We start from the raw sequence: 13,450 nt of genomic DNA on the forward strand, positions 1-13,450 counted from the left end.
GCCAGCTGCTAATCTGGCCAATGATAAGCTAGTGCTGCTAACTGAGAGGCCAGCAGAGGCAAATGAGCCGACTGTTCATTCGACCAACATGGTAACTGGCTTGTCATTAGCATTCTGAGGCTAGCTAGATTAGCTAGTGACTTGTCTTGCCACTTTATTCGTTGGTGTTTTATTGGCAGATGGGAGCCAAATGTGGTGCGTTACCGCCGCCAATTGTAGAAGCATTTAGTTTGTGTGTGTCCCTTGTGTTAAACACACAGTCTGTAACTTCTGCCTCTAGGTTCCTCTCAATCAAAACAATAACAAAAAAACATCGGTGAGTGACGTCATGAAATAGCTTGGGATCATGGGAGTTGTTGTCTTCACCACCATTACCGTAAGCTCCTCCCGGTTTGAATTCCTTCAGTGTCAGTGGTTCAGGAAATCAAACAGACAGTTGATTCTAAACATTAAAAACACTGAATGAAGCAGTTTGACATTTAAAGTCAGTGTTTGAGCGACGCTGTACGGAGGACAGAGACTCAGGGAAGAGCTGGAGCTGAGATTGATGCTGACCTTTGTTCTGATTGTTTCTCTGATAACTTATGAAGCAGACGTTCAGCAGGTTTTTACCAGCAGCTGAATTATCCACAGAGGTGTCCTCCTCTCCATAACAAACACACCAGGGGATTAAAACCAGCAGAAACACTGAATAAAACAGTTTACCTTTAAAACTCAGAGATTCACAGACGCTCTTCAGTGACACAGGACAGGACGTCTCCAGCAGCTGGGAGCTGAGCTGTCTAACATTTCCTCAGCTTGTTTCTCTGATAACTTCAGATCCAGACGTCCGACGACTAAAATCCTTCATCTGGTTCAAATATAGAGTGAAAACCACCAAGGTGTAAAAACTGTATGTGGCTTAAAACTAGATAAAAGTCAATGTTGAGCTTCTGTCAGAAAAACACACTGACACATGATCATAGAGGATATGATGTCACTGACAGGCAACAGGCGAAATGTTATACCATGATGATTTCTGTAGGTTTGAGAATTGATGGAAACATTTGTGATAATGCTAGAACACAACTCAACAACGTATAGAACATAGGTCAAGTTGTTTTTAGACATTTTACTTTGGAAAAGTTAAAAGATTTTAACTTTAAAACAGAGATAGCCAGAGCACTAGGATTTCATTGTATTTGTAATGCACTTGAAAATAAAGTTGAACTGAATTTGTCTATTTTTTAAGTTACCAAAAAATGCGCAGCATTGCTGCTTAGAACATGCATGTGCACAAAAATATCTTGAGTTCAAAATCATTTGAATTGTTTGCTACTCTACATGTCAGTGCATAACAACTGCCAAGAAAATGTTATGTTTAATAGTTAATAAAGACCATTAGCCATTACATTTAAACCCACACCAGTTAGTTAACCCAGTCAAGCCCAGTGTCAGTGCCACCTCAACTGGAGGAGGGCTCTGACCGATGCAAACGGACAGCTGACAAGTGTCACACTCCAGCTGCTCAATAACATGCGGGTCAAAAGGTCAGGTTGTCGACCCAGGAGCTTCCACTCTGGGTGGGATCATGCAAGTTGGCTCCCAGGTTCTTAGGCCCTTTTCCCATTTCTTAAATTATCACTCCTACGGCTGTTGAGTTAGGCCTCCCCAAGAGCCTGAGAACAGACCCTCTCCTTACCCCCGGCTCATCAATGGGCAGCCTGTCGAGACCGAAGAGTCTGCTATGCGGGGACTAATAGTGTTGCGATATACCAGTATTGACGATAAATCATGTTTATAATAGACATATGGTGATGGCAGATGTTAGGCCTTGGGGCTCTAGTGTTTATCAGTTCATCCAGTTGCCTTTTCACTATCCAATTAGTGTAATTATTCTTTGTGTTTGCTGTTGTGCAGTTATGGTTACAGACTCTCTCTCCACCTCACTACATTAGTATTTTGTGTAATTCATTTGCCAAACAAGGAACAAAAGACACAGTAAACAAAGGTAAAGATGAAGTTGCTTGATAGCATTATTGGGTTTTTTTTCAAATTTTCTGTAGATATTGTGATTATATCGTTATCATAAATTCTTTGGATCATATATATTGTGTAGTGAAAATCTGATATGCTGACAGTCCTGGTGGGGACATATCAAATCAATAACTGGAATTGGCAGCAGTACAGGAGGGTGAATTGAAACTGTGTGTATGGTTTTTGCCTACATCTCTGCTGCTCAGCTTCTCATTGCCGTGGCATTTCTTCGTTGTTTGTCCAGAAATGCAGGAAGCAAACCAAACGTTCCTCCTGCTGCAGCTTCACTTTAAAAGCATTTAACTGGCAAAGTGCAAGTTGACTTGTATCATGAAGTAGGAAATGCAGTGTGTTTGTCAGTGAGCTTTGCACTTACTGCTATTGTTCATCAAAAATACATCTACAAAACAAGACAACGGCCATGTTCGGCATTTTTTGACAGCGGATCAGTTTGAAATATTGCAGGGAGTGATGGAACAAGAAGGAGCAGCCACGGTGAGCTACAAGCTGCGTACCTTTAACTTCTCAAACAGGAAACCAACTCCTTTCACTGTGCAGACTCATGCCATGTGCAGTATAAAATCAAATCACAGTTGCTCATTATGGCAACAGGGCAATTATTGCTTGATTAAAGTAAGAGTAGAGAGCAGAGTAAGCAGGTGTGGCTGTTGGATTGTTGCTTTCAGAAGGTGACAAAATCTGTCGGACACAGACCCCCTCCAATCCCTTGTTGGAAAGGTGAGGAAGTTTTCAAGGTGATTTCGACCATCCGACAGTGTTTGGCACCTCCCCTCTAGACAGTCTGACAATAATACCCGCTTTAGACAGGCACTGGCCAAGTCTGTGACACATAAAAATAGACAAGGTTTGAACTTCCCTCTCAAGCTTTTTGTTTTCATTCTACACACAAATACTTTTTGTGCGTACAACAAGTGCAACAGCAAGAAGAGTGCTGTTGTGAAGATGCGCTGTAAAAGCTTGAGAGAGATAGATTGAGTAACTGCTGTGTTCTAATTGCCAGTTGTGCAGAGAGTAGACAAACAGACTGTGTGTGTGTGTGTGCGTGTGTGTCACCTGATTGGTTTGTTAGAGAGAAGACCAGGTATGTAGATAACTAAGTAATCAAAGAGATTAAAAAAAAAGCTTGCCAACTCTTTGCAACTCTTTGCCATGTTACCACTGCGCTGCCATGATCTCTTCCAGCTCTTTACCATGGCTGTCTCAAAAACCCTGAAGTCTGCGGAGTCTTAACTACAAATGGAAACCCTGGCTGACCAGCTAGAGCCTTATTCCTAAGTAAAACATTCAGTCATCATCTTTCAAGTTCATCCTTCCTCCAGCCCATTGTCTTCCCTGACTTATCAGTCCTGCAGGACAATTTTCCTCTCCTGCACCCTTGGAGTCTGACAAAGGAAGATTGCAGTACTATCTCCTTTCCGGCCCTCACATACTTTCCATGCTTGAATTTCAATCCAGCTTTGTCCTTTTATCTCCGGACGTCAATGTTTCTAAGTCAACTTCCTTTTTTTCTCTCAGCCTCTGTCTATTTATCGGTCTCAGTTCACTTCAAGTATGAGCTTTTGGCATGGTGTCCACAACATGCTACTTTCTTTGTCTCCCAATAATACTAGAACCTGGAGTCTGGGAAGCACGTGTCTTTGGTTGCCTCATCTCCCCATCTGCTGTCCATTTAGTTTGATAATCATTACGCAGGGTGTTATCCAAGAAATACAGCGTCAATGCTATGTTTTCTCCTATCGTTCCATACTGAGATGACATAGCAAAGTGGAGGGACATCAGAGGGATTGTGCGTATTCAGGCCGCCGTTGAAGCAAGAAGGGATGCCTTTGGGAGGTGGAGATCAGCAGACATCAGATGACTGTTGTGCAAAGAGAGGAAAAGAATGATTTCATCGCAGAGTGTCCATCTTGAGTAGTTTAGCTTATTATTGAGTCCATAAATCACACGTTTTAAAACAAGAAAATCTGCCAAACAGAGTGAGATAATTCTCCTTTTCTAATACTGTTTTTTGTTGTCATGACACCAAACAAGAGAGAGTAAGGCACTAGTACTGACAGAATCCTCGCTGGACAAGAGGAATGTTTTTTGGATTACCCAACAGACCGGTATTCAAATGGGAGAAAAGCAGGTTTTGGACCAATAGTTTGCTAGTTTCAGTAAAATCTTGTTACGAAAAGGAAAAACTCTTCCACAACAACAACAAGTTGTCTGATGTGTCCTTGAGCAAGGCACTGGACCTACCAACTGCTCTGATGGTTGCTTCCAGTGGCAGAGGTCCAAAGTGCTGTTTTGGAGCCAGTACTGTGGACTCAATCAGAAATGGCCCTGAAGGGAAACTACCCAAGGTGGAAATGCAAACAGTAAGTAGCTTGTTAAGAACAAAGACTCCTGATCCAGAGGGACCCATAGACAGTCAGACCAGATCCAAATATACCCAAGGATAATTGGACCCAAGTACTGTAGTTCCCAATAGAGGAAAGAGAACACCAGCGCTAGCAGCAATATTCTGGACCAGCCTGACTTGCATTCTGGGTCTCAGCTATAAGGAACTAAGTGGATCCCTGAAGAACCCTAGATTCCAATGGCCTGCAGTACAACAAGTCCAAAAGCAATCAACACTATAACTGTAACAACAATATAACAGGCACATCCATCCACACCGGGACAACCACCTCCCCTCACACTGCCTCTTCAAGCTCTGGAGATAACATACAGTATGACCCCCATTAGCCTCTAAATGTCAAGCCTTGTTATCACAGCTCCATTCTTAACACACGGGTCATAATAAATGGTTCAGACACTGCAGACTCATCAGGCTTATTGGAGAATTTGTAGGTAGTTTTGAACAGTTTGCGTTGAGTGTTAAAAGACGACGTCACCACTGATACTAATGCTGTTAGAAGATCCAGCTGCTGTTGGAGTTGTGTTTTGTCCTTTTTGCTGTGGATGAATATTGATCAGTCACTACGTCTGTAAATCTGTCAAGTTGATTGTTTCACCTCTCTCTGCACTGAATGCAGCTGCACTGCTCCTTACTAAAAACAAGAGCTCCACCTTATGGCTCAATAATGAAACACAACCTTGTCTTGTCTTGTCTTGTCATTCAGTGACACTTAAATCAAGGAATGCAAATCAAACTCTGAAACTTTTTAATGAGCTAATTATGAATTTCCTAAGAAAATGTGCCTTTAGACCTGCAGAAAACAAGCTTATATAGGAATACAGTTGCATACACTTACATCAATGACTTTGCATGATTTGATGGTTGGGGTGATGGGTGTGGCTCAGTAATGGTTAGTAATGGCCACAATGCAGCCTGAGGGATGAGGTAAACGTATTGGTCACTCAGGTGTGAAATCACTTATTGGTATTTCCTGTTTGTCTGTTATCGGCTGTACTGCATTGGTTTGTCTGATTGTCATGATTACAGTTATACATGAGCCAGATTATAACTAAATATTATATTTCCATGACTGCCAACTACTGGTGTCACAGTTTACCAGTATTGACAATAAAAAAATTAAACTAAAAAATGAAATACTTTTGTTTATCTGGTTGCCTTTTCACTGTGTTACATGTACTTGTTCTTTTTGTTCGGTTTTGTACAGTCATGGTTTCAGACTCTCTCTCCACCTCCCTACAGTCGTATCTCAATCTAATTCATTTGACAAAACACAGTAAACAAGGTTAAAGATGGATTTGACTCATAGCATTGACTCATATTACAATAATATCGTTCTTGTAAATGATTTTGGCCACAGTTATTGTGAAGTGAATAATAATATTATAACAGTCCTACTCCCAACCTCTGCAGATGGGCTAATGGTGTGTGAGTGAATGAATGCCTGTATATGGATCCCTTCAAGTCAAAATACTGAGATAGAAAATCAAAATACTAGAAGTCAAAATTGTGACTGTAACAGATTTCATGACGCCATCTGCAATCTGACAAATCATAACTACAAGATAATCTGTCAGAACCATTTACACATAAGTCAACTGTGTTCTTTTGACTTACATACAAATTCTGAAATAAGATGCCACTGTGTTACATAATTGAAAATGTAAGATGCAGTGTTTTTGGCACATGACTCATACATTTAGTTCCTAAAAGTCAGTTAATATCTGCCTTTGAATATGTCTTTTGCAAGTCCCTGAGCTTTATGGTGGTGCAGTAATAAATTGCTTGAGTAGCCCTTTAATCATTCCACTGAAGAGCTCAAACCAACAATAAATGCTGCACCGTTCTAACGTGCTCTTGTTTCTTGCTCAACAGGCTGGAGAGAAGCATTACCACCCCACATGTGCCCGCTGTGCCCGCTGTGAGCAGATGTTTGCAGAGGGAGAAGAAATGTACCTGCAAGGTAAACTCAGATACTTTCAGATCCGTTATACAAACTATACACTATATACTGAATATTCAAGCGCTTTTATTGTCACTCCAAACTTTCAGGGAAGGTACTGTAACTGTTTCTGCTTAACCTCAAAGGGTTCACTCCTAAAAACACGTGACTGTCTCTTCTTAAACTATATGAAGCACTGCAGCTAATAGTCTAGTGGTGACAGAATTCTTTGGCTCACTCTTATCTGTGCTCTCTTATTTCTGTCTCTCTAAAGCCCCAACACCTGTCTTCAGTCTCTGCTCCTCAGCATAAACCCAATGCATTATGGTTCTTCTTTTTCCTAATGGCCCGGGTTGGCAGCTCAGTGAATGAATCATGCACATTTGTGCCTGAGTCATACCAACACAGTCATAGAGATGTTATTTACTGCTGCTGTGGCTCTAACACGGAGCAGCAGCTGGTGCTGTGCCCTGGATGGTTGATTGGCTTCCGCTCTTCTTGAACTACTACTTGATTTACTCATGGATATCTCAGCTTTCTGTTTCCATAACCATAAGAATATCTGACTGGGGCGCCTCGGTGGCTCACCTGGTGGAGCGCCTACCACATGGACTTGGTCCTGACCGCAGCGGCCATGGGTTCGAAATCCAACCCACGGACATTTGCTGCATGTCATCCCCTCACTCTCTCTCCTCTGACTTTCCTGTCTACCTCTCGCTGTAATATCAAATAAAGGCAAAAATGCCCAAAAATATTAAAAAAAATCTCAGTCCAGATGAAGAGCTGAGTCATGAACGTAGTCTCCATAGTCTCATTTAGCTTCACCTTGTATAGATGTCAATATTGTCATCCATACATTACTTCATCACAGAGATATAATAAATAATATACAGCAAACTAGAACAATGGCAAATTGAACAAAAACTACTGAAAACTACAACACTACTACACAGCCATGCCAGCAACTGTATGGCTGTGAGGCTATACCAATCAATCAATCAACCAATCAACCAATCAATCAAACTTTATTTGAATAGCACTTTACAGGTAAGTGCAGTTCAAAGCTAAATGAGCTTAAAAGAAAAGGGCAAATCAAGTAAGAAAGCTGACGATGAGAAGAACATAAAAGAAGAACATAAAATAGAATAAGATACAATAAAATACAATCTTGGTCGTAATTACAATAAAATAAGTGAATAAAATAAAGTGACTAATGACTTAATGAAAAGCCAGGTTGAATAGGAACATTTTGAGTTTACATTTAAACATTTCAACACTTCCAGCTGTTCCATCGGCTCAGAGCATCAAAGCTGAAAGCTGCCCCACCAAAGGTTTTGGTCCATGGTTATGCTAATGTTAGCATGCTAATATGCGACAGTGTTAACAAGGACAACGCTAATATGTTTACCATGTTCACCTTTATCTGAATTACACATGTTCACATGCTAACACGCTCAACTCACACTACCTGCCACAATATGAATGGACATGTGAAATGCCGTAAATGATCTTTGTCTCTGTGTCTTCAGGATCTTCTATCTGGCATCCTCCGTGCAGACAAGCAGCCAAGCAGGAGGAGAAGAGTAAGGTGGGTGGAAAAGATCTTGAGTCAACTACGTGAAAAAAATCCCCAAATAGACCCAAAACAGAAACACATCCGACCACAGAGCGCCGGCACTTAGAGTGTTTTTACTAGGATGTTACATGGGAAGATATGAGCGGTTCGTAGAGGCTGTTGTAGTGGAACTGCTACACTGTGATGGAAAGCAATTTATGACAAGCGACCAGCAGCTTTCTTATCAGAGGCCCCTCAGGGTGTGAGGGAGAGAGGGAGTGGTGTTTGTGTGTGTGGGTAAAACAGAGAGGAAGACAGACGCTTGAAGACGTGTTTGATTAGTGATGATTTGCTTGAAATGAAATATATATATTTCAGTTTGTTGAACGCCGTCTATGACTCTGTTCCATAAACGCTCTCTATTGTTTGCTCCTTTCGCTGAGGTTGATAGCGACTGATAAAAAAAAAGGTGATCGAGGGAGTTCATGTGTCTGTCATGTCAGAAAAGTTTTATTCAAAACTTTATCTCCTTGTGGCGTCCAGAAGAAGCAGGGGGAGGGCCGTCTTCTCCAGTGTATAGAAATGTCGTCAGTTGAATTAGTTCCTGATTTTTTTTATTTGACCTCCCTGATGAGACCTTTTCAATATCATCAGCAGCATTAAGCTGCTCTTCGGCTGTTTTTGGCGTTCTAACTTGGATCAGTGAGGAGCAGAGGATGAAAGTCTGCTATCAGCCTGAACCTCACACATATCTTCACTTACCACAGTCACAGTCTGGCAGACAAAATCAAAGTTGGAAGTTGTCTGCAGTGATGATCAGACACGGTCCCAATCCACACTAGATGCTGCACCTTTACTTTCTACTTATCTTTATAATACACAGTTTTGCTGTTGGATAGCAGTCGACCTGCGACTACCAGTTAAACCTTATCAGTGAAAACAAAGGGGTTCTCCACAGATTGATATTTTGTCTTTGGAAGTTTTAATAAATTCTTTATTCTGTATACTGACTTTTTCATATCACGTAGTCTCAGACTCACAACCTGCTTTGAACCGGTATGCAGTCTGGCATCGGGATACAGGGATCAATAGTAAGATTGATTTGTCATCAGTTAGTGAGCCTTGCTAGTGTAATTTTCCCACTTCTACATACGTCAATGAGGACTGACTCCCCCCCCCCCCCCCAGGGATTCTGCTCAGTGTCAAATCAGAAAAAGACCCATATACACAGGCTCCTCTAAAAGTCACCAACAGAAAGAGTTAGCTAGTTGAAACCTCGAGGTTTATCAGGAACTACACTGAGCCAGCCGACCCTTCACAGCAAAGAGGAGGAGGGAGTTCATTATTTGTACATTATTACATCATTTCATTTTGACATACAACAGCCTCACATCCAGTATCTGCCCGTCCGCCATCTCCCATCCTCATTCTTCATCATACTCCCTCTCCTTCCCAGAAGCAGGTCCGGATACAGCTCAGTGACGTCCCTGAGCAACAGGTTGGTGCTCCTGTACGCCCCCCCGTACCCGCCCAAACCTCACTTAACCCTCCCCCCCCCACACACACACACAACCATCTTCTGCATGGGTTGACAGCTACTGCTACATTTGCTTCATGTCGAGCAGCAGCAGCATCGACGGGTCACATTAAGACACTGAATGTTTGAGGCAGATCTGAGCAGTCAGTGACTGATGATGCTGATGATCCGCCTGTGCATGTACAGGGAGGGTTTAATGAACAAGCAGAGATGACGGATGTTCCTGGACCTGCAGGATACATCATGTGTATCTGTGGAGGGCAACACTCACACAACTTGAACAGCCGGGGTGGATGTGACTTGTTTAAAGATAAATCTACAAGATGATAAAGATCAGACTATAATCACAAGCCTTATTTTCATTCATCTGTTCTGAGGGGGGAAGGTTCACTGCTCTCTTCAACTTGTGTGATTTAACAATAACTGATATTTGCTGATTGCCCATGCCTGACACAGCTTCACTAATAGAGCCGCAGTACTCATGTGTGGGCGTGTGTGTGCGTATTTGTGTGTGATTAAAGCACATTGTTCTGTTCTGTTGTACTTGGGACTTAGTTTATGTAGTTATGAAGTTGATGTTTAAGCTCCAGTTTAAAGGGTTAGAGTCAAAGGTCGCCGCAGCTAACATCCAACTGAATTTATTCAAAACTCAATTCATTTTTCTGCATTTTTCTTTGTTAGTTTGCTTGTAGGTGTGAACCAGCTGGGGGCCGATACTGTCACCTGTTGTTCAGCACTCTTCACTTCACGAGTCTGTACATGAATATTTGTTGTAGCGTAGTGTGTATGTGACCGTACGTAGTGCTGAGGTTGTGGGAAAGTTCATGCCTGTGTCGCCAGACCTATGGATCTCTGACAGCTAATGTTATGTGGGCTTGATGAACAAAGGAAAACATGTAGTAGTGTTTGTGAGCTATAAAAATACCAGGTTTTCCAGCTGGTAGCACACCGCAGAAGTTGACAGGAGGCTGAAACCTACATGTTGTTTCCGCACATTTGTCTAAATATGTACAAAGCGCTGTGACACACAGGGCTGTGGTATGACTGTTGGTAGGACAAAACAAGCAATTTGAAGATGTCACCTCTGATTCTGGGAAATTATGACTTTTTTTTCACTAATTTCTGACAATTTACAGACAAAACAGTCAGATAATGCAAAACCAATCAAGAGCTTAATTCTTCATAAAGAAATCAATCATTGGTTGTGATCAGTGTTAGCAGTAACAGGGTGGGAGTTGCCCTGTGCTCTCACTGTAGATTCACTGTGTTGTCACCAGACGACGGTTCATGGTCTTTCTTTCCACTGAAGAGAGGTTTATGTGGCGGCTTGGAAATGAAAATCTGAACTAAACCTCTGTTCACACAAAGCATGAGCTTGAGTGGATGAGCAGTAAAGATACCTGATGTTTCTGTCACCTCCACATATCAGCTTCTAGTATGTTTACACAGTGTGTGTGTGTGTGTGTGTGTGTGTGTTTGTGTCTGTTTTAGGTGACCCGGACTTCTTCTGAGAGCATCACCTCTGTCCCAGCATCCAGCGCCTCCGGCTCTCCAAGCAGAGTCATCTATGTAAGACTGCACCACCAGGGGGCAGCAGCTGCAGATACATATGTGTTTGAAAATGATCTGTAGCATTTGTTTCTTACATATTAGTTCAACAAAGCTCTGACAAACAAGTTAACCATGTATTTGATTGCTTCATTCTTTCAGGCCAAATTAGGAGAGGAGATGCTGGACTACAAGGACCTGGCAGCTCTTCCAAAGACCAAGGCCATCTATAACATCGACAGGCCTGACATGCTGTCCTACTCTCCATACGTCAGCTACCCATCTGAGGAGAGGCACTACGGAGAGGTAGGCCAGCCTCTTCCCTTTCTCTGCTTTGTTCTTTCTTTTTTTTCCTCTTCTCTCTTTTCCAGTCGATTCCACTCAAGAACTCACCCATGAATTTATGGGCTGCTACATTGCTTTGAAAGATATAGTAATTAATATTTACATTTTAGATAAAAATATGAACTTATGATTAGCATTTGATATATGATGCATTCAATTAAATCAATTAAATTAACCAACTGCATATGCAGTAAACTTTGCCTAAACCAAATACAACACAGAAATGATGTACTTTATGTATTCATTAAATACATATATGTATGTATATATACAGTATATTTACTACATATAATGCATCATTTTATATATATCAGATAGAACATAATGCATGGTAAGCTTACACTGACAACCATTCTGCCTGCATTGTGAGCACATTTATAGCAGCTGCTGCTTCAATTGGTTTTATATTTCTGCATATTGCTGCAGTGATGTAGACGTGTACTCCAGGGCGTGGCCAGTACACCATGACATCACTGTTTGGTTTGGTTTTGGGTGCCACAGAGCGCAATTACCCAGAAGTGACGCTGTCTGTATTCAGAGCTGAAACAGACTGAAACTTTTTTTACCGGAGAGCAGAGAAACACTCTTTGAATGGTGGAGAGTTCCTCTTTAAATGCGGCTTACTGATGATATTTACATTTTGAATGCTAGACCTGTTACCTGTAGTGATACTTGAACATTACATTAGTGCATTTACTTTAATTAAGAATATTTCCTCCACTGTCTCATTCTTCCTCAAATTTGTCATGACATTTGACAAATTATGACATTCTAATAAGCCATCCTTTATAAAGTGAGTATAAGTTGTAACTAATGGCTTTATTAATGGGCCATAAAGTTGTTAATAATACTTTATAGATGAGTCATTTAAATGAACCTTTGGGTTGCCAGTTGGCTGGTGTTTTCCTCACCATACCACCTGCTTTGTTGTTTTTAGCTACAAGTGCTGCAGAGCATCTCAATCAAAATCCATTTACGAACACTTGATGTATTATTATGAAATTAATAGCTGACGACTTACTACTATATCAACTGCTATTGGTGTATTAGAATTTGAGAATTTATTTTTTTATTAGTTACCTTGACAGCTCATTAGAAACTGAGAAGTTACTGACTCGTTATTATTGACTTTATTAATGACTTATGACTCAAAGGTGTCCATATTAAATGTGTTGTCCTTAATAATTGTTTTGAAATCTAAAATGCATTACTTAATGATTAATTAACTAATAATAAAGCCAATAGTTTATCATAAAGAGGAAATGGTGTGAAAAGACAACAGATTAGAATATATGTGTAGAAGAGATAGTGATGTTTTGCCAAGTGATTAAATGTTTATTACTATTTTATATATTTAACACATAAAAACCGATAAAAACAGATTGCTGTAGCTTTGTGTAACTTTCCTTTCATAGCCTCTGTGTTGCCTTTTTTTAATTTCTCACTTTGCTATCCCTCCATCATCCACGACCACACGCTGGGTTTTCTCACACTTGACACATCCATTCCTCTGCAGTTCAGTCACAGCCTCAACCTGACCATGTAAACTGAACGGATCCGCCTCATTCATCTCATCCATCCACTAAAGAATGTCATTACTCACTGACACTGAATGATCACTCTCATGGTTGGATGGTTAACTCATATAATCTCTCATATGAGTTCGTCCTAATCATTGGCTTTCTCCCCCCTCTTCATTTGCAGTCCCCCCAGCTGCTTTCTCCTACTCCTACTGAGGTAACGTGATTCCCTATGTCTCACTGTGCATGTCACACATCACATGTCAAGTATTTGTTTGTGTAGGCTTTAAAATGTAGATCTTTAAAATAAGAGAAGTAGGACCTTTAAAGGGTTTGATATGTGTCAGTGGTCCATACAGATGCTGTCTGCTTTGATTAAAGCAGTTCATATGTTCTTGTGCTTAAAGGATTTCCAACATCATCGAGACAAGCTAACAGTTTAGCCATTTATCGAAACCATTTTATTTGGAGGTGAAACCTTAAATGTTTAATAATCCCTCATTCCATAGGAAAACTGTGCACAGCTCTGTTGTTGGAGGTCAAAGTTGAAGTTTTCTGTTGCAGC

General features: G+C 41.0%; 1 protein-coding gene across 14 annotated transcripts in view; it reads left to right on the forward strand.

Moving 5' to 3' along the window:
* The window catches only part of ablim2 (actin binding LIM protein family member 2), a 92,900-nt gene that overhangs the window by 52,994 nt on the left and 26,456 nt on the right, over positions 1-13,450 (forward strand). For 6 of the 14 annotated variants that reach the window (XM_022747769.1, XM_022747768.1, XM_022747772.1 and 3 more), the window contains exons 7-12: positions 6,314-6,401; positions 7,910-7,968; positions 9,392-9,433; positions 10,964-11,041; positions 11,183-11,326; positions 13,070-13,102. In XM_022747769.1, coding sequence (XP_022603490.1) covers positions 6,314-6,401; positions 7,910-7,968; positions 9,392-9,433; positions 10,964-11,041; positions 11,183-11,326; positions 13,070-13,102 — 444 coding nt within the window. The remainder of the gene's footprint in view (positions 1-6,313; positions 6,402-7,909; positions 7,969-9,391; positions 9,434-10,963; positions 11,042-11,182; positions 11,327-13,069; positions 13,103-13,450) is intronic. The other 8 variants (XM_022747777.1, XM_022747782.1, XM_022747780.1 and 5 more) reach the window with 5 other exon arrangements.

The sequence above is a fragment of the Seriola dumerili genome, unplaced genomic scaffold, assembly GCF_002260705.1.
Source record: "Seriola dumerili isolate Sdu_G_001 unplaced genomic scaffold, Sdu_1.0 BDQW01000111.1, whole genome shotgun sequence".
In the NCBI taxonomy this organism is placed as follows: Eukaryota; Metazoa; Chordata; class Actinopteri; order Carangiformes; family Carangidae; genus Seriola; species Seriola dumerili.